This window comes from Podarcis filfolensis (genome assembly GCF_964270895.1).
Source record: "Podarcis filfolensis genome assembly, chromosome: 8".
NCBI classification, from domain to species: domain Eukaryota; kingdom Metazoa; phylum Chordata; class Lepidosauria; order Squamata; family Lacertidae; genus Podarcis; species Podarcis filfolensis.
The window spans coordinates 85,524,668-85,544,838 of record NC_139611.1 but is presented as its reverse complement, the minus strand read 5'-3'; the positions used below and the strand labels follow the sequence as shown (position 1 = coordinate 85,544,838).

Here is a 20,171-nt window from a genome sequence, read left to right as displayed (position 1 = left end):
TGCAGGTGAGCAGTGTTCCCGCAGAACTACCAGTTCTTGACTCCTCTGCTTTGTGCTGTAACCTAGTCCTAGTTTTTCTCGACTGCAAACCGTGGCTGGAAGTCATTTGTTTGAAAGGGGAGACGTTAGGAAAATGAACCTTGCCATCACGGACAGGGATAGGTTACAAACTAAAACCAGATCCAGCCAGCCTTTGCCACCAGAGCCGCTGTAGACTTTGAATAAAAAGCCGTTTAATCTACAGGCTGCCTCTGGATAAACCGCTCTGATGGAAGCAGAACAGAAGCTCCCCTGGACAAACTCTCCACACCCAGCACACGGCCAGATCCGACGTGAAGACCTGGATCCCAATGGGGCTTAATCCCAAACTGAATGTGCTCACACTCATCCACCAGCAGAGAAAACTCCGTGAGAGTTTGTTGTTTACCTGAGCAGAGCCATGCGCTGTGTTGCTCCAGGATTCAAAAAAATCTGACGTAGTTTTGCAAGTTTTCAGTCCGCCATTTTGATTTAGGGTGGTGTCCAACTATATGCCAATACAGATGAAAGTCTGCTCTTGGATCTCAGGAACCACCATGCAAAAACTGGTTACGGTATCTCAAGAGGTGCCCAGATGCATGGAGAACGGACAAATGGACTAACAGTTTTCCAAAATATATGGCAGATTTATATCCTGTGGCTTCCAAGGCCTTTTAGGTGATCCTCACTGCAGCTTTGATGGTGGTGATGGGCTCCCAGTGTACCTGTGGAGGTTTAAGGAGCTCAGGCCAGGGGTCGCTGGCAACTATTACACCGGGGTGAAGCAAAACCCTGCAAGCAAGTGTTGTGCACCCCGAAAGCTTTCTCCTGATGTCCCCAATAGGAGGCAGTGGGGCAAAATGCCTGGCGGGTGGACAGGCAGGGAGGCTGCGCCTTCTGGCCACGCCCCTTCACGTTTTTGCTGCTGCTGCTGCTTAAATCTTTTACAAGAATTTTTTTAACATAAAAAACTATTTTATGATACATTTTGCATTGTAAACTGGATATTTGAAGGGAAGACCAATATCCACATATCTGAGAGCCAGTGTGGTGTGGTTAGAGTGCAGGACTAGGACCTGGGAGGGATGTGGGTTCGAATCCCCACTCCTCCCTGAAGCTCACTGGGGTGACCTGGAGACAGTCCCTGCCTCTCAGACTAGCCTACCTTACAGGGTTGTGGTGTTTAAATGAGGAGTGGGGTGGAGGGAACTGTTAAGTTGTGGGCGAACATGTCAGATGACACAGCGATTCTTTAAACAGCTCTTCTTTATTCAGATGCCAGAACAGAACTAGGCTGAGGAGCTCAGTCAGCCTGCTTATACAGAGCTCCAGAACAATGCAACTGTTGCCATTTTCTAAAACTATCCAATTACTGAACGTCACTTTTCGATCCTTCATTTGCATAACTATCTACAGTATTCCCCTGCTGGCCCAGGGTGAGAACTTCAGTACATAACAGGAACAGCACTGGCCCCCTTGATCTCCTGGGAGAATAAGGTGGGATGCAAATCATGCAATAGGTAGACAAACATTCGGAACAAATTGGTTCAGTGGGAGCTGAAAGCGCGAGGGAGGCGTCGTCTAAAATTGCAGCCTTACCTTGCACCCCCCCCTCCAGCAAAGGCTCCAAGCCCAGTTCCCAAGGCGGGCGGGGCTTCTCCTCGCCACCGCCAGCCTCCGCCATTCCCTGGCCCATCAGGACCCTCCCAAGCGGCCCCCGCCAACCAATGCCTTGGCCGGGGCGGGGAACCGAGCGCCGCGCTCTGCACGTGCTCGGAGGCACTCTCTCCCGCAGCCGGCCGAATTGGCTGCAGCGGCGTTTCCAGGACGACGACGGGGAGGAGGAGGAGGACTACGAGTCCCATGATGCACTGGGCCCGGGGGGGGGGAAACCAGCCTGGCACCAGCTGACAGCTCCGGCGGCTGCACAGGGGATGGAGGGACACCATTAGAATAAGCCAGAGAGACCGGTCCACGGGAAAGGGGGAGGGGGGGGCAGAGGAGGAGGGGGAGGGGCAGCAGCGTTGACGGGGGGGGGCGCTGCTGCTGGAAAGAGATCGGCAGGGAACCCCGCACCCTCCGCTCCGTGGTGCAGGATGCGCCTGCAGGGGGCGAGGTGATCGCAAGGTTGTGCCGGGGGCGGGGCGCGCAGCCAAGCAGGGACCCCCCCCATTTCTCCGCCAGGCCATCTGCAGCGGCGCGCAGGCGATGGGGGCGCCGCCGAGGCGGGGAGGGGGCCGCCGGCCCCTGTGCTGAGCGACGCCCGGAGGGATCCGCAGGGCTGCCGGCTGCACCCCCGCCCGCTCGCCGCCCGGGCAGGTGCATGGAGCAGGGGCGCCCAGGAAGCAGCCCGGCCGCCGGGGGGCGCCAGGCGCAGGAGAGCCATCCAGGTGAGTCCGTCCCCCACGCACCCACCCGCGGTCAAGGGCAGAGCGCAAGCCCGATCCTGACCCCCCCCTTGCCGGCCGACCCTGCAGGGGGGCTGGAGCAAGGCAAGGCAGCCCCCCAGCCCCAAACCGCCACACCCGCCCCGCAGGCGGCTTACATAAGGCTTCGCAAAGCTCATCTCTGGCGTGCCAGCTGGTGGCCCTGGTCTTTGTGGGTTGGGAAGGTGTGGGCGGGCCGAGCTGGCACACCTGCGGCAGCAAAGGGGGCTGAGGGGGGGCGGGAGCGTCTGCCACCTCCTCCAGGTGAGGATTCCAGCGCAGGATGCGCGCCAGCCCTCTGAGCATGGCATGGGGGCCTTGCGGGCAAATGGCCCCGATTTCTCCCTCCATCTCTCTGTCATCGCAGGGTGGTGTTTCGGAGGGTGGGGGGAGGATAATAGCCTCTTTCTTCTCTGCCAGGGGACGGCGGCTGTCACTCCAAGAGGAGGAGGCTCTTCAGCTGAGCCGCTGGGAAGGGGGGCACCCAGCCTGGCATGATTGTTTTGCCTTAAAGACACAGGCTTCCCTCTCCACCATGCTAAAGAAGAGCCCTTTCTTCCTCCTGCAGCGCTTCTCCCCTCCCTCGGCGCACATTTGGCTCCTTGAGAGTTGAGGAGGCTTCCTGGGAAGACCGCCGGTGGAGGCCCAGCAGCCAGGACGACTGGTGATGGTGGTGAGGATGGACCCCCCAGAGCCCAAAGCTCTGGACGCTGGAAGACTTGGCAAGCGGACCTCAGCTGCAGCCGGCCCCTGAGCCATGCAAGGCCGTGACCAGGGGAGCAGGGCCCCCACGGTGGACGCCAGCAGCATGGAGCAGGCCTGCAAGGAGGGGGCGGGCAGCGGGGGTCTCTGGGCCGCGTGCCCACCTGCCCCCAGCCCCTTCTGGACCGCCATCTTTGACTACGAGGCCTCAGCGGAGGAGGAGCTCACCCTGCGCAGGGGGGACCTGGTGGAGGTCCTCTCCAAAGACTCCACCGTCTCCGGGGACGAGGGCTGGTGGGCCGGGAAAGTCCAGGAGAAGGTGGGGGTCTTCCCCAGCAACTACGTGGCCAGTGACGCCAAGTACAGCCGCCTGCAGGACTCGCTGGTCTGCCCGCCTCCCCTGGAGATCTCCTTTGAGGAGCTGGAGCTGGAGGAGATTGTGGGCGTGGGGGGCTTTGGGAAGGTCTACAAGGGGCTGTGGCGGGGGGAGGAGGTGGCCGTGAAGGCCATCCGCCAGGACCCCGAGGAGGACATGGCGGTGACGGCGGAGAACGTGCGCCAGGAGGCCCGCCTCTTCGCCATGCTGAGGCACCCCAACATCATCGCCCTGAGGGCTGTCTGCCTCAGCCCCCCCAACCTGTGCCTGGTGATGGAGTATGCCCGGGGAGGGGCGCTCAACCGCGCCCTGGTGGGCAGGAAGGTGCCCCCCCATGTGCTGGTCAACTGGGCCGTCCAGATCGCCAGGGGCATGAACTACCTGCACAACGAGGCCGTCGTCCCCATCATCCACCGGGACCTCAAGTCCATCAACGGTAAGCCCTGTCGCTGGGAGATGTTGCTTCAGCAGTGAAGGGGCTCAGAGGGGAAGGCTCTGCCTAGTCCTGCGTGCTCAGCCAGGCCCTGATCCCAGCAGGGGGCTTCCCTCCTCCTCTTGTGTAACCTCACTTGCTTACCAGTAACCCTGAAGGATAGAGTCATGGACTGGTAGTGTTGAGAGGGTCTCCTCGGGATCACCTGGGACGTCGGTGGTGCTGTGGTTAAACCACAGAGCCTAGGACTTGCCGATCAGAAGGTCGGCGGTTCGAATCCCCGTGATGCGGTGAGCGCCCGTTGCTTGGTCCCTGCTCCTGCCAACCTAGCAGTTTGAAAGCACATCAAAGTGCAAGTAGATAAATAGGTACCATTCCAGCGGGAAGGTGCTCTGGTTCGCCAGAAGCGGCTTAGTCTTGCTGGCCACATGACCCAGAAGCTGTACGCCAGCTCCCACAGCCAATAAAGCGAGATGAGCGCTGCAACCCCAGAGTTGGCCACAACTGGACCTAATGGTCAGGGGTCCCTTTACCTTTACCTTTTTACCCCGGGAGCACCTAATTTAGCCCCCTGCAATGCAGGAATCACAGCTATGGAATCCCATCCAAGCTCTGCTAAAAAACCTACAAGGAAGGAGAGCCCACCACTTTTGAGGTAGTTTGTAGCTCTCCCTAATGTTTAGTTGGAATCTCCTTTTCTGTATCTTGAATCCATTGGTTCAGGCCATCCTCTCTGGAGCAGGAGAAGCTGCTCCCTGAGTCGGTGTAGATTTGGGGAAGGGTCCCTAGAGTCATGTAATCCAGCCCCCTGCAATGCAGGAGCCACAGCTAAACTCACCATCTCCTCTGCTCCTGGGGGTAACGAGAAGGGGCCTGAGACTGGCCGGCCAGGGTAACCTGGATAGCTGGTTTGGTGACTGGGGTTGGGGGTGTCTGGGCTGGACGGTTCCTCTGGGTCACTGGTGGTGAGGAGGCCTGTCCTGCTCTTCCAAGGAGACCCCTAACTTCCAGCTGAACCCTAAGACCATGGGTAGTGACCTGGCAGGGGAAGAGGATAAGAACTGGGGGTGAACCTTGCAGTGCCGACCCCGAATACTGTCATGTCCCTTGCAGGATGTGGGTCCTGGTCTTTTCCTGATTGGAAGAGGCTCTGCCAATTGCCACCCCACCCTCTGTGAGTCCCCAGTCCCAGCAGAACTGGAGATGCATAGGAAGGGTGTGATGGCAGACCTTTCTCCCGTGGGTGCCCACCTTGGAGCGGGACCTCCCACCGCCCCCACAACTGCTCCACTGGCTCCCTGGCCAGATATTGGTCAAGGAGAGCAGTGGAAGGGGCTTGTTCAAAGGTGGGCAGGTGCAGTGAGGACATCTCCATCCTTGGCCACCGTCCTCCTGGGCGGTGTTGGTGGCAGGGAAAGTGAGGCCTGCTCAGGAAGGGGGTGAGGAGAACTTCCTCCCTCTCCCCAAATGCCAACAGCCATCCAAATGGAGCCACGAAGCCCACCGCATGCTCCAAACAATAACTGCCAAACCAAATGATGGAGCCAGCAAGCGGTGCCCTCTGCTCGATGATACCTGCCCATTGCCTTCTTCCCGGTTCCTTCCTCAGTCCTAATCCTGGAGCACATCGAGAACGATGACTTGGGCGGCCGGACCCTCAAGATCACGGACTTTGGCCTGGCACGCGAGTGGCACAAGACCACCAAGATGAGCGCTGCAGGGACTTACGCCTGGATGGCCCCCGAAGTCATCAAGCTCTCTCTCTTCTCCAAGAGCAGCGATGTGTGGAGGTAATTGAGGGTCGCAGTGGAGGGGACGGGGAGGGAGGAAGGAAGGAAGGAAGGACCCAGCTCCCTTGCCCAGAGGGCAGCCATCTTTCTTCTCTCCAATCACTGAGAGCCAAACAGAAATGCAAACGGACCGGCTCTCCTTGTCACGCAGGAAGCTTCACCTGTTGAACTTCAGCCTGCTGCGCAGCTGATAAAGGACACAGGAGCACCCCCTGGGAAAAACAGAACCCCCAACCACCACCGCTTAGAGGGTGCAGACAGAGAGATCAGCCGCTTGTGAGGGTGGGCCCTTTCTGACCCAGAATTGTGGAGTTGGAAGGGACACCCAAAGGCCATGTAGTCCAACCCCCGGAACCACAGACGCCGTGCTTGTTTTTGTAACGGTTCCGGGGCAAGGAGATGGAGCGCCTTCCCTCTGCGGCTGTTTGTGGGTCTGGGGCCTCCCCCCACAGACTCACTCCTTACCTCTCTCTTCCCGTCTCCCCTTCCCAGCTTTGGGGTGCTGCTGTGGGAGCTGCTGACTGGCGAGGTCCCGTACCGGGAGATTGACGCCCTGGCGGTGGCCTACGGGGTGGCCATGAACAAGCTGACCCTGCCCATCCCCTCCACCTGCCCTGAGCCCTTTGCCCGCCTGCTGGAGGGTGAGTGGGGGCTGCTGCTGCTGGGGGTCCGAGGGCATGGCCCTCTCCATGCTTGCTCAGTGCTTCGAGGGTGCGGGGGGCAGGCCAGGGGGGCAGGGGTCTTCTGGCACAGGTATGTGGTCTCTCCCACAGCTATAGGGCTGGGGAAGAGCGGAGGGGCACAAGTGGGGATTGAGGTGGGGCGCCTTCAGCCTTATGCCCCCCACCAGTTGCAACCCAAGGCTCAGAAAGAGGTCAAGACCCCTTATTTTATTATCAAATAAAAGCGCCTCTCCCCCACTCCCTTGTAGGACACTCTTCTCCCCTTGCTTCCTCTGCCAGCTCCTCACCCCAAAGATTCCCCAAATATCTAAACATTTTGCTGGGCAAAGGACGAGATGGCACCCCCAGCCCCATTCCACTTGTGTCCCCTGGGGAGCTCTCCCTCGCCTGGGGGCCCAGCCGAGAGCTTCCTCAATCTCCCCCCAGGCTCGGGGAAGAGGTGCTTTGGGGAGGCTGCCTGGGAGAACCCGGTCCGAAGGGAGAAGCAAGCTGCACATGCTCAGAAGCACTCTCTTCCTGATTTCAGGGCATGCACCCCAGGTCTCAGTGCTGAGCCGGAGCCTGCCATGGCTTGCCCTGCACTGTGGCAAGAGATTGAGGGGCTTAGTTGGCATAAAATTTGGGGTGGAGGGCATCCAATGAAAGTGAACGGTGGAAGACCCCAGGAGGCCGTGAGGGCCACCAGCTCAGTTAGTTTTAATAGACTATGATGATGATTATTATTTATTACAGTATATGCCACCCATCTTGGACTCACAGCTGTCCATGGAGGTGCAGGTTAATTCTGTGTCCAGGGCAGCTGTCTACCAGCTCCACCTGGTATGCAGGCTGAGACCCTGTCTGCCTGCGGACCGTCTTGCCAGAATGGTGCATGCTCTAGTTATCTCCCGCTTGGACTACTGCAATGCGCTCTACGTGGGGCTACCTTTGAAGGTGACCCGGAAACTGCAATTAATCCAGAATGTGGCAGCTAGACTGGTGACTGGGAGTGGCCGCCGGGACCCCATAACACTGGTCCTGAGAGATCTGCATTGGCTCCCAGTATGTTTCCGAGCACAATTCAAAGTGTTGGTGCTGACCTTTAAAGCCCTAAATGGCCTTGGTCCAGTATACCTGAAGAAGCGTCTCCACCCCCATCGTTCAGCCTGGACACTGAGATCCAGCGCCAAGGGCCTTCTGGCGGTTCCCTTACTGCGAGAAGTGAGGTTACAGGGAACCAGACAGAGGGCCTTCTCGGTAGTGGCGCCTGCCTTGTGGAACGCCCTCCCTTCAGATTTGAAGGAAATAAGCAGCTATCTTCTCTTTAAAAGACATCTGAAGGCAGCCCTGTTTAGGGAAGTTTTTAATATTTGATGCTGTGTTGTTTTTAACACTTGATTGGGAGCCGCCCAGAGTGGCTGGGGAGACTCAGCCTGATGGGTGGGGTATAAATAATAATTATTATTATTATTATTATTATTATTATTATTATTATTATTATTATTATTATTATTATCTGACTGGGTTGTCCCAGTCACTCTGGGCGGCTCCCAACAAAATATTAAAACCCCAATAGAACAGATTCACGGAGGAGAAGACTATGCCCTGTCTCCACCGTCAGAGGCAGGAAGTGCTTCTGAATCCCAGTTCCTGAAACCATAGGAAGGGAGAGTGTTGCTCTTGCCCTTGGACCTTGCTTGCTGGTTTCCCACAAGAGTTACCTGCTCGGTCACTGCAAGAACAGGATGCTGAGCGAGCCGTCGTCCGGATGATGTAGGCTCCTCTTCTTTTCTTGTGGAACCCCCAGCCTCGGAGGCAGTCTATCCAGATTCCTTGGGACATTTGGCCTCTGCGGGAACAGGAAGCTGGGCTGGTTGGGCCCCTGGCCGGTTCCGTCAGGCTCTTCTTAATGCTGGGTTTGTTTGGCCTTCTCCTCTGGCCTTCTCTCTCCACCCCACAGAGTGCTGGAGCCCGGACCCCCATGCCCGGCCGGACTTCGGCTCCATCCTGCAGCAGCTGGTGGCCATCGAGCAGTCGGCCATGTTCCAGATGCCCCTGGAGTCCTTCCACTCTCTGCAACAGGACTGGAAGGTGGAGATTGCGGACATGTTCTACGACCTGCGCGCCAAGGAGAAAGTGAGTCGGCTTCTCCTGGCTCTGTATCTCTTGGGGCTCAGTCCCACTTGCCTTTCCTCTCTGCTTTAAAGCTCCAAATCCAAGTTCCTTTTGTTGTTGTTTAGTCGTGTCTGACTCTTCGTGACCCCCTGGACCAGAGCACGCCAGGCACTCCTGTCTTCCACTGCCTCCCGCAGTTTGGTCAAACTCATGCTGGTAGCTTCGAGAACACTGTCCAACCATCTCATCCTCTGTCGTCCCCTTCTCCTTGTGCCCTCCATCTTTCCCAACATCAGGGTCTTTTCCAGGGAGTCTTCTCTTCTCCTGAGGTGGCCAAAGTCTTAGAGCCTCAGCTTCAGGATCTGTCCTTCCAGTGAGCACTCAGGGCTGATTTCCTTAAGAATGGAGAGGTTTGATCTTCTTGCAGTCCATGGGACTCTCAAGAGTCTCCTCCAGCACCATAATTCAAAAGCATCCATTCTTCGGCGATCAGCCTTCTTTATGGTCCAGCTCTCACTTCCATACATCACTACTGGGAAAACCATAGCTTTAACTATACAGACCTTTGTTGCTTTGTTCCTTTTAATTATTCCTTTTCTGCCCCAGAGCTTTCTCTGTGGAAATCCAGGGCAGATCTACACTTGTGGTGTTTAACGCTAAGGAAGGGTTTTGATAACGTAAATGGACACCTGTTGCCCTACTTTAAGGCGTTATTAAAATGTGGTGCTGCAGAGCAACCGGCAGTAGAAAGACACAGTGTTGATAAAAGGAACCAAGGTAAAAAAACACTTTCCTTTCCAAGTATGCCCTGTGACGCCTTGGAACGGCAGATCTAATACCGTTCTTATAGCGTTAAACAGGTCGGTGTAGATCCAGCCCTGCTCTTTACTGCTGAATCGGAGCCAACGTCAGTAGGCAGGAAACCCCAGTTGCCGTTTGGAGTGCTTCTGTTTTAAAGAGCGAAGGAAAGGCTGCTCAAACAAGGAGCTTTAAAATGCCTGGGAAGAGCAAGACAGCAGTTAAGTGGGGACAAGCCCTCAGAGTTTGGAAACCGCAAGAAGGGAGAGAACTCTTGTGCTTAGATCCTGCTTGTGGGTTTTAGGGCAGCTGGTTGGCCACTGTGAGAACAGGATGCTGGCCTGATCCAACAGCCTCTTCTTGTTTTCCATGGAACCTCCAGATCCACAGGCAGTCTATCCTAATTCCTAGCTTCTTAGAGGCATTTGGCCACTGGGGAAACAGGATGCTGGACTAGATTTTGGGGAGGCATGGGGTGGTTGGGTGTGGAGGACTCCCTGGTCCTGAATGGGGCGACTGTGCCCCTGAAGGACCAGGTGCGGAGCCTGGGAGTCTTTTTGGACTCACAGCTGTCCATGGAGGCACAGGTCAATTCTGTGTCCAGGGCAGCTGTCCACCAGCTCCATCTGGTATGCCGGCTGAGACCCTCCCTGCCCACAGACTGTCTTGCCAGAGTGGTGCGTGCTCTGGTTATCTCCTGCTTGGACTACTGCAATGCGCTCTACGTGGGGCTACCTTTGAAGGTGACCTGGAAACTATTACTAATCCAGAATGCGGCAGCTAGACTGCGGACTGGGGGCGGCCGCGGAGACAACATAAAACCGGTCCTGAAAGACCTACATTGATTCCCAGTATGTTTCTGGGCACAATTCAAAGTGTTGGTGCTGGCCTTTAATGCCTTAAACAGCCTCGGTCCAGTATCCCTGAAGGAGCGTCTCCACCTCCATCATTCTGCCCCGACACTGAGGTCCAGCTCCGAGGGCCTTCTGGCGGTTCCCTCGCTGCGAGAAGCAAAGTTACAGGGAACAAGGCAGAGGGCCTTCTCGGTAGTGGCACCCGCCCTGTGGAACGCCCTCCCACCAGATGTCAAAGAGAAAAACAACTACCAAACTTTTAGAAGACATTTTGAAGGCAGCCCTGTTTAGGGAAGCTTTTAATGTTTAATAGGTTATTGTATTTTAGTATTTTGTTGGAGGCCGCCCAGAGTGGCTGGGGAAACCCAGCCAGATGGGCAGGGTATATTATTATTATTATTATTATTATTATTATTATTATTATTAGGCCATTGGGCTGATCCAGCAGTCAGGCTGTTCGTATGGAGCCTCCAGGTCCTGAGACAGTCTATCTAGATTCTTGGGTTCTTTGGGGCATTTGACCATTGTGAGAACAGGAGGCTGGACCAGATGGCTGGACCCTTTGGCAGCTGACCCAGCCTGCTCTGCTTATGTTCTTAATAATAATAATAATAATAATAATAATAATAATAAATTTTATTTATACCCCGCCCTCCCCAGCCAAGACTGGGCTGAGGGCGGCTAACACCCGATATAAAAACAAATTGATTGAAACACAACTTAAAAACAAGATTAAAATACAACATTAAAACATTAAAATTAAAACACAGCCTCATTTCAATGGAAACTCAAATCAAAAACTTTTTGGGGGATAAAAACATCAAGTCTTCACCAAGGCTAACTTTCCAGACTGGTCCTACATGGGCCAGAAAAAAGCCAGGGAAGTCTTAGGCTGCCACTCAGTGCTGGCAGACGTGTGCTTACTTTGCACATGCTCAGAGGGACTCCTCTTGGTTCAGCCTGCCTTGCCCTCGTGAGCAGGTCCTGGGGCTGAGCCGTGGCGGGTGGGCAGGTGATCCGTCGGGGGGCGTTGGGATCCCATCGCCCGCCGTCTCCTTTGCCCCAGGAGCTGCGTAGCCGGGAGGAGGAGCTGCTTCGGGCGGCTGAGGAGCAGAAGACCCAGGAAGCCGAGCTGCGCCGGCGGGAGCAGGAGCTGGCCGAGCGGGAGATCGACATCGTGGAGCGTGAGCTGAACCTCATCATGATGCAGATGGGCCAGGAGAAGCCCCGCATCAAGAAGAGGAAGGGCCACTTCCGGTGCTCCCGCCTCAAGCTGAGAGACGGGAACCACATCAGCCTCCCTTCAGGTACGGGCCGGCAGCAGCCGGGAGCAGAGCGCTGGCTTGGCAGGCCAAAAAGCCTGGAGGGTGGAGGGCAGGCCGCCAGTCCAAAAGGGTCGCTTGCAGCACCACAACTGTGGAACTCCCTGCCAATTGATATTTAGGCAGGCTCCTTCTCTGGACTCATTTCGGCTGCTGAAATCATTTTTGTTTAGACAAGCCCGGCCAGGTGTTTTAAGAAGCTGAATCGAGTTCTAATTTGCATTGTGTCTATTGCTATTTTCACTTTCCAAGTGAAAGTGGGTGGTGGTTTGTTTTGTTTTGGTAAAGTGTTTCTTTATTTCATCTTATAATGTATTTACAGGAAACAATTAAAGTCGTTTTTCTTTTGACAAGCTTTTCCAACTGGGTGAAAGAGCCTCTGCCTTAGATGTTCCTTTCATATTATTTTTAAACCTGTCTTTTCCATCCAGTTGCCGAAGCCGTTTTTAGCTGTTTTTAACAGCGCGTTTGTAAAATCGCCTTAGGGACATGGGTGCCGCTGTGGGTTAAACCACAGAGCCTAGGACTTGCTGATCAGAAGGTTGGCGGTTCGAATACCCGCAATGGGGTGAGTTCCCGTTGCTTGGTCCCTTCTCCTGCCAACCTAGCAGTTCGAAAGTACGTCAAGGTGCAGGTAGATCAATAGGTGCCGCTCCGGCGGGAAGGTAAACGGCGTTTCCGTGTGCTGCTCTGGTTCACCAGAAGCGGCTTAGTCATGCTGGCCACATGACCCGGAACTTGTATGCCGCAACCTCAGAGTCGGTCACGACTGGACCTAATGGTCAGGGGTCCCTTTATATTTATAATGTACTACCTGCACTTCCAGAAAACAATTAAAGTTGTTTTTCTTTTGACAAGCTTTTCTAACTGGGTGAAAGAGCCTCTGCCTTAGATGTTCCTTTTGTATTATTTTTAAACCTGTCTTTTCCATCCAGTTGCCTTAGCTGTTTTTAACAGCATGTTTGTAAAATCGCCTTGGGACTACCATAAACGACAGATCATAAATTCAGCCCCAAAGAGAGCTCTGGCTGGCAAAAGGCAGTCTGGGGAGTCTCCAAAGCTCTCTTAATCCTTGCCCATCTCATCCCTTGGTCTCCTAGATCCGCAGGTTTGTAGAATTAAGGACACCTGTTGAGAAGCAGAAGGGCCACGATCCGGCCTTGAGGGTGGGTGGAGGGGCAGGCCAGGGACTGACGCCTCCTCTGTCTCCTTCCTCCCCATCTAGGCTTCGAGCACAAGATCACAGTGCAGGCCTCTCCCACCCTCGACCGGCGGAAAGGCCTGGGGGCCAACGGTGCCAGCCCCCCCGCAAGCCCCATCAGCGTCCCACGGCTGCGGGCCATCCGCCGTGAGTGTCTGCGCACGGAACTGCAAAACTGCAGAGTCGGAAGGGGCCCCCAAGGGCCATCTAGTCCAACCCCCTGCAATGCAGGAACCCCAATTAGATCATCCATGACAGGTCCCCCCCCCAGCCTCTGCTTAGAAACTGCTAAGAAAGAGTGTCTGCCACCTTCCATCCCACAACCGAACAGCTCTTACTGTCAGAAAGTTCTTCCTGGTCTTTAGTCAGAATCTCCTTTTTTGAAACTTTAAGCTATGGGTTCAAGTCCTACCGTCCAGAGCAAACTTGCCCCACCTTCCATGGGACAGCCCTTGAGATATTTGAAGACGCCCATCATATCTCCTCCTGGTACCCTCTTTTCCTGGCCAAGCATCTTGGGTGGCCATCGCCCCCCAAGGTTGGTTGCTTGGGGGCTGGTGTTTTTTGGAGGCCTAGAGACGCATGTTTGCCCCCCCAAAACTTGCAAGGGATGCATCTCTTGGCTCGCAGGCTGAGGCTTCTTCTGCTCCCCCTTCCTGGATATTCTGAGCACCCAAGATCCCACCGGGCAAAAGGGGAATTCGGTGGCTCAGTTTCGTTTTTTCTATTTTTAAAAGATGTTTTGTGGCCTTGTGGCTGCAGATATCTATTTTTATGAACTGCACCCAACCCTGTCAAGGGCAACTCACACCATAAAATCATGGAAAACGTCACCCTAACGTTTAATAATAATAATAATTTATTATTTATACCCCGCCCATCTGGCTGGGTTTCCCCAGCCACTCTGGGCGGCTTCCAACAGAACACCAAAATACAATAACCTATTAAACATGAAAAGCTTCCCTAAACAGGGCTGCCTTCAGATGTCTTCTAAAAGTCTAGTAGTTGTTTTTCTCTTTGACATCTGGTGGGAGGGTGTTCCACAGGGCGGGTGCCACTACCAAGAAGTCCCTCTGCCTGGTTCACTGCAACTTGGCTTCTCGCAGTGAGGGAACCACCAGAAGGCCCTTGCTGCTGGACCTCAGTGTCCGGGCAGAACGATGGAGGTGGAGACGCTCCTTCAAGTATACTGGACCGAGGCCGTTTAGGGCTTTCAAGGTCAGCACCAACACTTCGAATTGTGCTCGGAAACGTCCTGGGAGCCAATGTAGGTCTTTCAGGACCGGTGTTACGTGGTCTCGGTGGCCGCTCCCAGTCACCAGTCTAGCTGCCGCATTCTGGATTAGTTGTAGTTTCCGGGTCACCTTCAAAGGTAGCCCCACGTAGAGCGCATTGCAGTAGTCCAAGCAAGAGATAACTAGCACCATCATAACAACCACAGGACTCTCTGTGCTTTTGGCCCCAACAAAAAGCCCAAATTCAAGCGTTCCAGATCTACCAGGTAGTTTTATCCCAGTTTCCTACAGGCTGCCCAGACAGGCCAGATCTGATAGGGTTTCCCACGTAAGAGCAATGGTGAGGTACAAAGGGCCAGTCTGTAAAATTGCCCCCCTCTAACCTGGGACAAGGACAGTGGGGGGGGGGCGCTGTTGAAACTAGAGGAAGGAGCGCCTGATCCCCTCCCCTTCCTGCTCTCTCCCCCCTCCTCTCTGGTGTTGCAGTGACCCCCCTGGACGGGACCCGGACGTGGGGACGGAGCAGCATGGTGAAGAAGGAGGAGCTGGTGGGGAGCAAGAAGAAAGGCAGGACGTGGGGGCCCAGCTCCACCCTCCATAAGGAGAGGCTGGGAGGGGAGGAGAGGTAAGCAAAGCGGGGGGGGCATGGCTGTGGGAAGGGAAGGGTTAAGGGGGGAGGGGGTTCCAGCCCCCTCATAGGATGAGTGAAAGAGGGCCTTGTGAGGGAGGAGGAAAGTGCAGGGTGGTAGTGTTGGAAGGGACCCCCTGCGGTCATCTAGCCCAACCCCCCGGCAAGGCAGGAATCGCAGCGAAAGAATCGCAGAATTGTTGAGTCCCACAGGTTCGCGAAGGAGGTAGTGGAAAAAAGACAGTCACGGAACCCAGAAATTACACAAAGCAAATGAAATGCGGTGAAAATCCCTGAAACGAGAAGTAATCGGATATAGAGTTAAACTAAATAACAAAAATCAAAAAGTCAAGGGGGAAAATTAACCTAGAATGAAACAAAGACTTAACGAGATGCCGGCTACAAAACTTGTTTCACTGAACTAATCCGTTTCCTCAGAAGGAAAAAAAGAAATTATAAACCTTAAAAACTTGTCATTGAGGTTTTCATACCTTTTTTGTTAAACTCAGTGAAGCGTTTCAGCCCTGCTCTTGAGTTTGTTTAAAATCATTTAAGGTTTATAATTTCTCTATATCCGATTACCGTATTTTTCACTCCATAAGACGCACCTAGTTTTTAGAGGAGGAAAACAAGCAAAAAAATATATTCTAAACGAAACAGTGGATGTATGATTTTTGTGGTTCATGCTGTGGCCACAGACATGTGATTTGACAGTGAGTTTGGGGTAGCCCAATGCAGAAATCCTGAGAATCCATGTGGATCTGTGCTTTGTAACCACGTTTTTGCGCCATTGCAGCCCCACGAAACAATGGATGCGTGATTTTTTGGTGCAGGCTATAGCCATGGACATGCTATGGGATCTGATGCTGAATTTGGGGTGACCCAGTGCAAAAATCCTGAGGATGCATGTGCTTTTACCTCCCCCCTCCCAGGCAGCCTCCTTTATCTCTAGAGTCCCTTATCTCCCTCCCGATCCCTTGCTGATCAGCTGATCAGTGGATTTGTTTGCACGATCTGCTTTTTGCCCCTTGGCAATTTGGCTCCAGGGACCACGCATTCGCTCCATAAGACGTATAGACATTTCCCCTTACTTTTTAGGAGGAAAAAAGTGCATCTTATGGAGCGAAAAATACGGTACTTCTTGTTTCCCGGATTTTCACGGTATTTCATTTGTTTCCTGTGAAGGAGGAGACTTCTGGTATTGGAAGTGGGGTGGGGGGCCAACCAGGCAGCTGCCCACCTGAAGCGGCTGGAGGGTGGGGCAGAAGGCAGGGAGTTGACCCTTCCTCTCCATCATCATCACCATCTGCTGATTCACAGGTTGAAGTCCCTGGCGGAGGGGAGCAAGCAGTGGTCATCCAGTGCCCCCAACCTGGGCAAGTCCCCCAAGCACGCCCCTCTGGTGGTGGGTTTCGCCAGCCTCACAGAGATGGGTAAGTAGGTCCTCCACTTCAGGGAAGAAGCAGAGGGGTTGGGGGCTGCCCTGGGGTCGGCCACCTTTCGCTGGAGGGGACAAGCCCTTGAGCATCTTCCTTTGTGGGGGCCAGTCGGGTGGGAAGCAGCAGGAGGGCAAAATTGGGGAAGGGGCCTTGATGTCTTCCCCCTCCTCTAACCTGACCTGCCTTTCTCCCTCTACAGAGGAATACGCAGAGCAGGAAGGGGGCGGCAGCAGCCCCTGCTCCCCCTACCTGCCCCTCTCGCCGCCCCCCGGGGCCGAAGGCGCCACCAGCCTGCCGCCGGAGGGTCCCAAGAGGCGGGCGCCCACCTGCCACTGCCGCAGTGAACTGGTCCTACTGGGCTGCGCCTCCATCTTGGCCTCCATCGCTCTGGGGGGCGACCTGGCCGAGCTGGCGGGGGACGGGGCAGCCGGGGGCGGCCTGTCGGGGCCCCCCAGCTCCACCACGCTCCTGTCCCTCTCCTCGCTCTCCGACTGCAACTCCACCAAGTCCCTACTGCCCTCGGACAGTGACGAGGCCCCTGCCTGCGGGCCCCCCGAGAGCCCTCCTCCCAGGGCCCCCCGCCACAACCCCCTGGTGGACGTCACAGTGGAGAGCTTCAAGAAGGACCCCCGCCAGTCGCTCACCCCCACCCACGTCAGCGCCACCAGGGCCGTCAGCCGCGGGCACCGCCGGACGCCCTCGGACGGGGCCATCCGTCAGGGGCCACCAGGGCCCGACTGCCGGGGTGAGTGCTGGGGCGGACGGCTTGATCGGAATGGGGAGGGGGGCTTCTCTCCTGGGCCCTAGATGTGCTGAGCACCAGTCAGTCTTCCTGGGGGAGTGAATGGGTGCAGGCCAGGAGAAGACCAGAGGTGGAAGGGGCTCTGGAAATGGTCCTGAGCCCCAGACATGGCTAGGCTGGGGTTGGGGAGAGCCTGTTTCACCTCCTTCTGCAAAATTAGTATTTTGTTTATTGGGGGAGACCTGTACGGCCTAGGACCCTTGTACCTATGGGACTGCCTCTCCTGGTATGTCCCACGGAGGACCTTACAGTCTTCAAACAAAAACACCTTGGAGGTCCCGGGCCACAGGGAGGTTAGGCTGGCCTCAACCAGAGCCAGAGCTTTTTCGGCTGTGGCTCCAATCTGGTGGAACGCTCTGTCACAAGAGACTAGGGCCCTGCGGGACTTGACATCTGTCCGCAGGGCCTGCAAGACTGACCTGTTCCACCAGGCCTTTGGCCAAGGCACAGTCTGACCCCCTCCTTTGGTAATCCTCACAGAACTCTAGCCCAGTGGTTGCCATTAATTTGATTTTGAATTGATTTTAGAATGCATTGATTTTAGAATGCTGTGTTTCTTTTATTGTTCTTAGCTGCTCTAAGCCCAGCTTCAGCTGGGGAGGGTGGGATATAAATAAAATATTATTATTATTATTATTATTATTATTATTATTATTATTATTATTAATTTATCATAGAATCATAGAAATACCGACTTGGGAGGCAATTCAAAAACCCCTGACCTCGTGTTTAAAAATATCAGGGAAGGTGCAGTATGGTCAAAGGTTAGCCACTTAGGGTGGGAAAAGATAAATATCTGCAGCAAAAGTTTCCCCAACATTTTGTATCTTTATTGGGGGGGCGGGGGGCAGGATCCCCCAGAAAGCAGGATACACGCAGCTCCCTCGCCTGCCTGCCATGCTGATTCTCCTTTCCCCTCCCCAGGCTCGCAAGAAGCGCTGCCCTTCCCTCGCCTGCCGGACCCCCCCTCGCTTGTCCCAGCCCACCGCAAGGCCACAGAGCACCCCAACGCCTCCCTGTCGCCGGTGGAGCGCCCCCGGACCCTGGCCTTTGCCCCCCGGCCTCGCCCGGCACCAGGGCGCCACCGCATCGACCCCTGGAAGCTGGTCTCCTTTGTCCGGACGCAGGGGGGGCCCTCCTCTTCCTCGCCGGGTGAGCCCGCCAAGGGGGCCCGGCAGACCCTTCTCGACATGGACATGGAGGGGCAGACCCGGGACAGCACCGTCCCCCTATGTGGGGGTCAGGCCCCCTGCTGCGGCGGGCTGGAGGGAGACATCTCCCACTGATGCAGCATCCCTCTATGGACTGGGCCCACCCCACACCGGCCGGGAACCTCAAGGGGGGGAAAGCTGCGTCTCTCTGGGTCCCGGAGACGGGTGGACCATGTGGGGCGCTATATTTATTGATTCTGGGGATTCCCAGGCACTTAAGTGATGAGCCAAAAGGACAGCTCTTTTCCAAACAATGCAACAGCCCAGCCAGTTGGGGGCGCTGGGCTGACGTTCTGCCCCACGGGTGTGTGTCTGTGTGCGTGAGAGAGAGAGAGAGAGAGAGAGCATGAGAGAGCCAGGTGGATCTTCAGCCTCTCTGGAGTCGCATCTGATCCACGCACCTCTTGTGATTCCACTCGTTACGTTGCTTTTTTAAAAAAAAAAAGTTGTGTGTCAGAGAATTAAGATGTCTGCCTACCTTTTCTTTGCCGCTCGGCAGAATTCCGCCAGGATCCTGCATCCTTTAGGAGGGACCTTAAGGGTGTAGACCCATTCCCAGTGTCCCGGTCATAGCTGTCAACATTTCCCTTTTTTTTAAGGGAAATTCCCTCATTCCAAATAGGATTCCTCGCAAGAAAAGGGAAAAGTTGACAGCTATGGTCCTGGTTGGTTGGTTGGTTTGTGTTCCTTACATCTCCATCCTGCCTTTCCTCAGAGTATCATAGAATTCTGGAGCTTGAAGGGGGTCCCCCAAAGGCCATCTAGTCCAACCCCCTGCCATGAAGGAATCACATTGAAAGAATCCTTGGAGGGCAGCCACCCAACGTCTGCTTAGAAACCTCCAATGAAGGAGAGTCTGCCGCCTTCTTCCAAGGGTGTCCTTTCCGCTGTTCTGATGTTCAGTCGGAAATCTCCTCTCTTGTATGCCATGGGTTCGCGTCCTGCCCTCCAGAGCAGGAGAAGAGAAGCTTGCTGCATCTCCCACGGGACAGCGATATTTGAAGATGGCGATAATATCTCCTCTTCTCCAGGCTAAATGGACCCAACTCCTTCAGCTGCTCCTGATAGGACTGGGTCTCCAGACCTTTGGTCATCTTGGTCATTGAAACAGGAGCTCAGGGTGGCAAACATACATGGCTTTCTCCCCTACACACACACACACACACACACACACACACTTTAACCTCCTGGCAACCCTGTTAAATAGGTTAGGTATCCAGCGAGCTGCACAGAGATGGGAATTTGAGTTTTCCTAGGCCTCCAACCACTCAACCACACTGCCCCGTACTTTGTTAGAGCTGGTAGGGGTTATACAAACACACACACCAGGGACTCTAGCGATGCTGAACATCTCCTCCTCCGCTCCCTGCCCTTGACACAGCGTAGGACGCTGTTTTAAAGCCACGAGGGAAGGATTTCTTTGCTGTTGTGAAAAAACAGCATGTCCCCCCCACCCAAAGTCACTTCCGCCTCAGATACCTCCGCGGCTCCCCCACCCCACCCTGCTTCTAATTGCCCTTGGGCCTGGGTTCGAGGGCAAAAAAGGGCTTCGTCTGATCCAGGGCCTGTTTTCGAGATGCAGCACAAGGAATGCCATAAGATGAAACTTTGGCTTTTCGTTAAAAGGTGAATGAGAAGAGAAAGGGTAGAATGCTGTAAAATGGCAGGGAGACAGCGGATGGAGAAGGGTTTTCCTCTCACATAGAACTCGTGGGCATCCAATGAATTTTGGAAGATTTGGGACAGATAAAAGGAAACACTTCTTTATGCATAGTTAAACTGTGGAACTCCCTGTGGAGCAGTTCTCGCACTCGGCTCCTGCTTCCGGACTTCCTACTGTGAGAAGAGGATGCTGGACTCAAAGGGCCATTGGGCCTGATTCAGCAACAGGGCTCTTTTCCTAAAGGCTTTATTTGCTGTTACAGTGGTACCTCAGGTTAAGTACTTAATTCGTTCCAGAGGTCCGTTCTTAACCTGAAACTGTACTTAACCTGAAGCACCACTTTAGCTAATGGGGCCTCCCGCTGCTGCCGTGCCGCTGGAGCACGATTCTGTTCTCATCCTGAAGCAAAGTACTTAACCTGAAGCACTATTTCTGGGTTCGATTGGCTAACAGGTGCTAATATCAAGGAGAGCCAGGACTCCTGGGTTCTGTTCCC

The 20,171-nt window shown here is 54.8% G+C and overlaps 1 protein-coding gene and 1 long non-coding RNA gene across 3 annotated transcripts in view; both read left to right on the top strand.

Annotated features, from left to right (window-relative positions):
• LOC310769223 overlaps nucleotides 1-20,171 on the top strand; it is a 33,154-nt gene that overhangs the window by 6,741 nt on the left and 6,242 nt on the right. The gene's annotated exons all lie outside the window — the stretch shown is intronic.
• On the top strand, nucleotides 2,324-18,451 carry MAP3K10 (mitogen-activated protein kinase kinase kinase 10). 2 transcript variants are annotated; one of them, XM_083626924.1, is made up of 11 exons: nucleotides 2,324-2,408; nucleotides 3,013-3,958; nucleotides 5,565-5,745; nucleotides 6,238-6,386; nucleotides 8,368-8,543; nucleotides 11,241-11,481; nucleotides 12,722-12,844; nucleotides 14,419-14,557; nucleotides 15,881-15,993; nucleotides 16,199-16,744; nucleotides 17,726-18,451. In XM_083626924.1, the coding sequence occupies exons 2-11, from the start codon at nucleotides 3,202-3,204 to the stop codon at nucleotides 18,085-18,087; spliced, it is 2,787 nt and encodes a 928-aa protein (XP_083483050.1). In that variant the 5' UTR covers nucleotides 2,324-2,408; nucleotides 3,013-3,201; the 3' UTR covers nucleotides 18,088-18,451. The 2 variants fall into 2 exon arrangements, with proteins under 2 accessions (XP_083483050.1, XP_083483049.1); XM_083626923.1 differs by having other exon boundaries at nucleotides 2,353-2,408; nucleotides 2,865-3,958.

Excerpts from the sequence above, each read along its gene's own strand:
- MAP3K10 (XM_083626924.1), top strand. The coding sequence starts at position 3,202 with ATGCAAGGCCGTGACCAGGGGAGCAGGGCCCCCACGGTGGACGCCAGC. Across the intron at positions 14,558-15,880 it reads AGGCTGGGAGGGGAGGAGAG|GTTGAAGTCCCTGGCGGAGG; the intron begins GTAAGCAAAGCG and ends GCTGATTCACAG. Across the intron at positions 16,745-17,725 it reads ACCAGGGCCCGACTGCCGGG|GCTCGCAAGAAGCGCTGCCC; the intron begins GTGAGTGCTGGG and ends TCCCCTCCCCAG.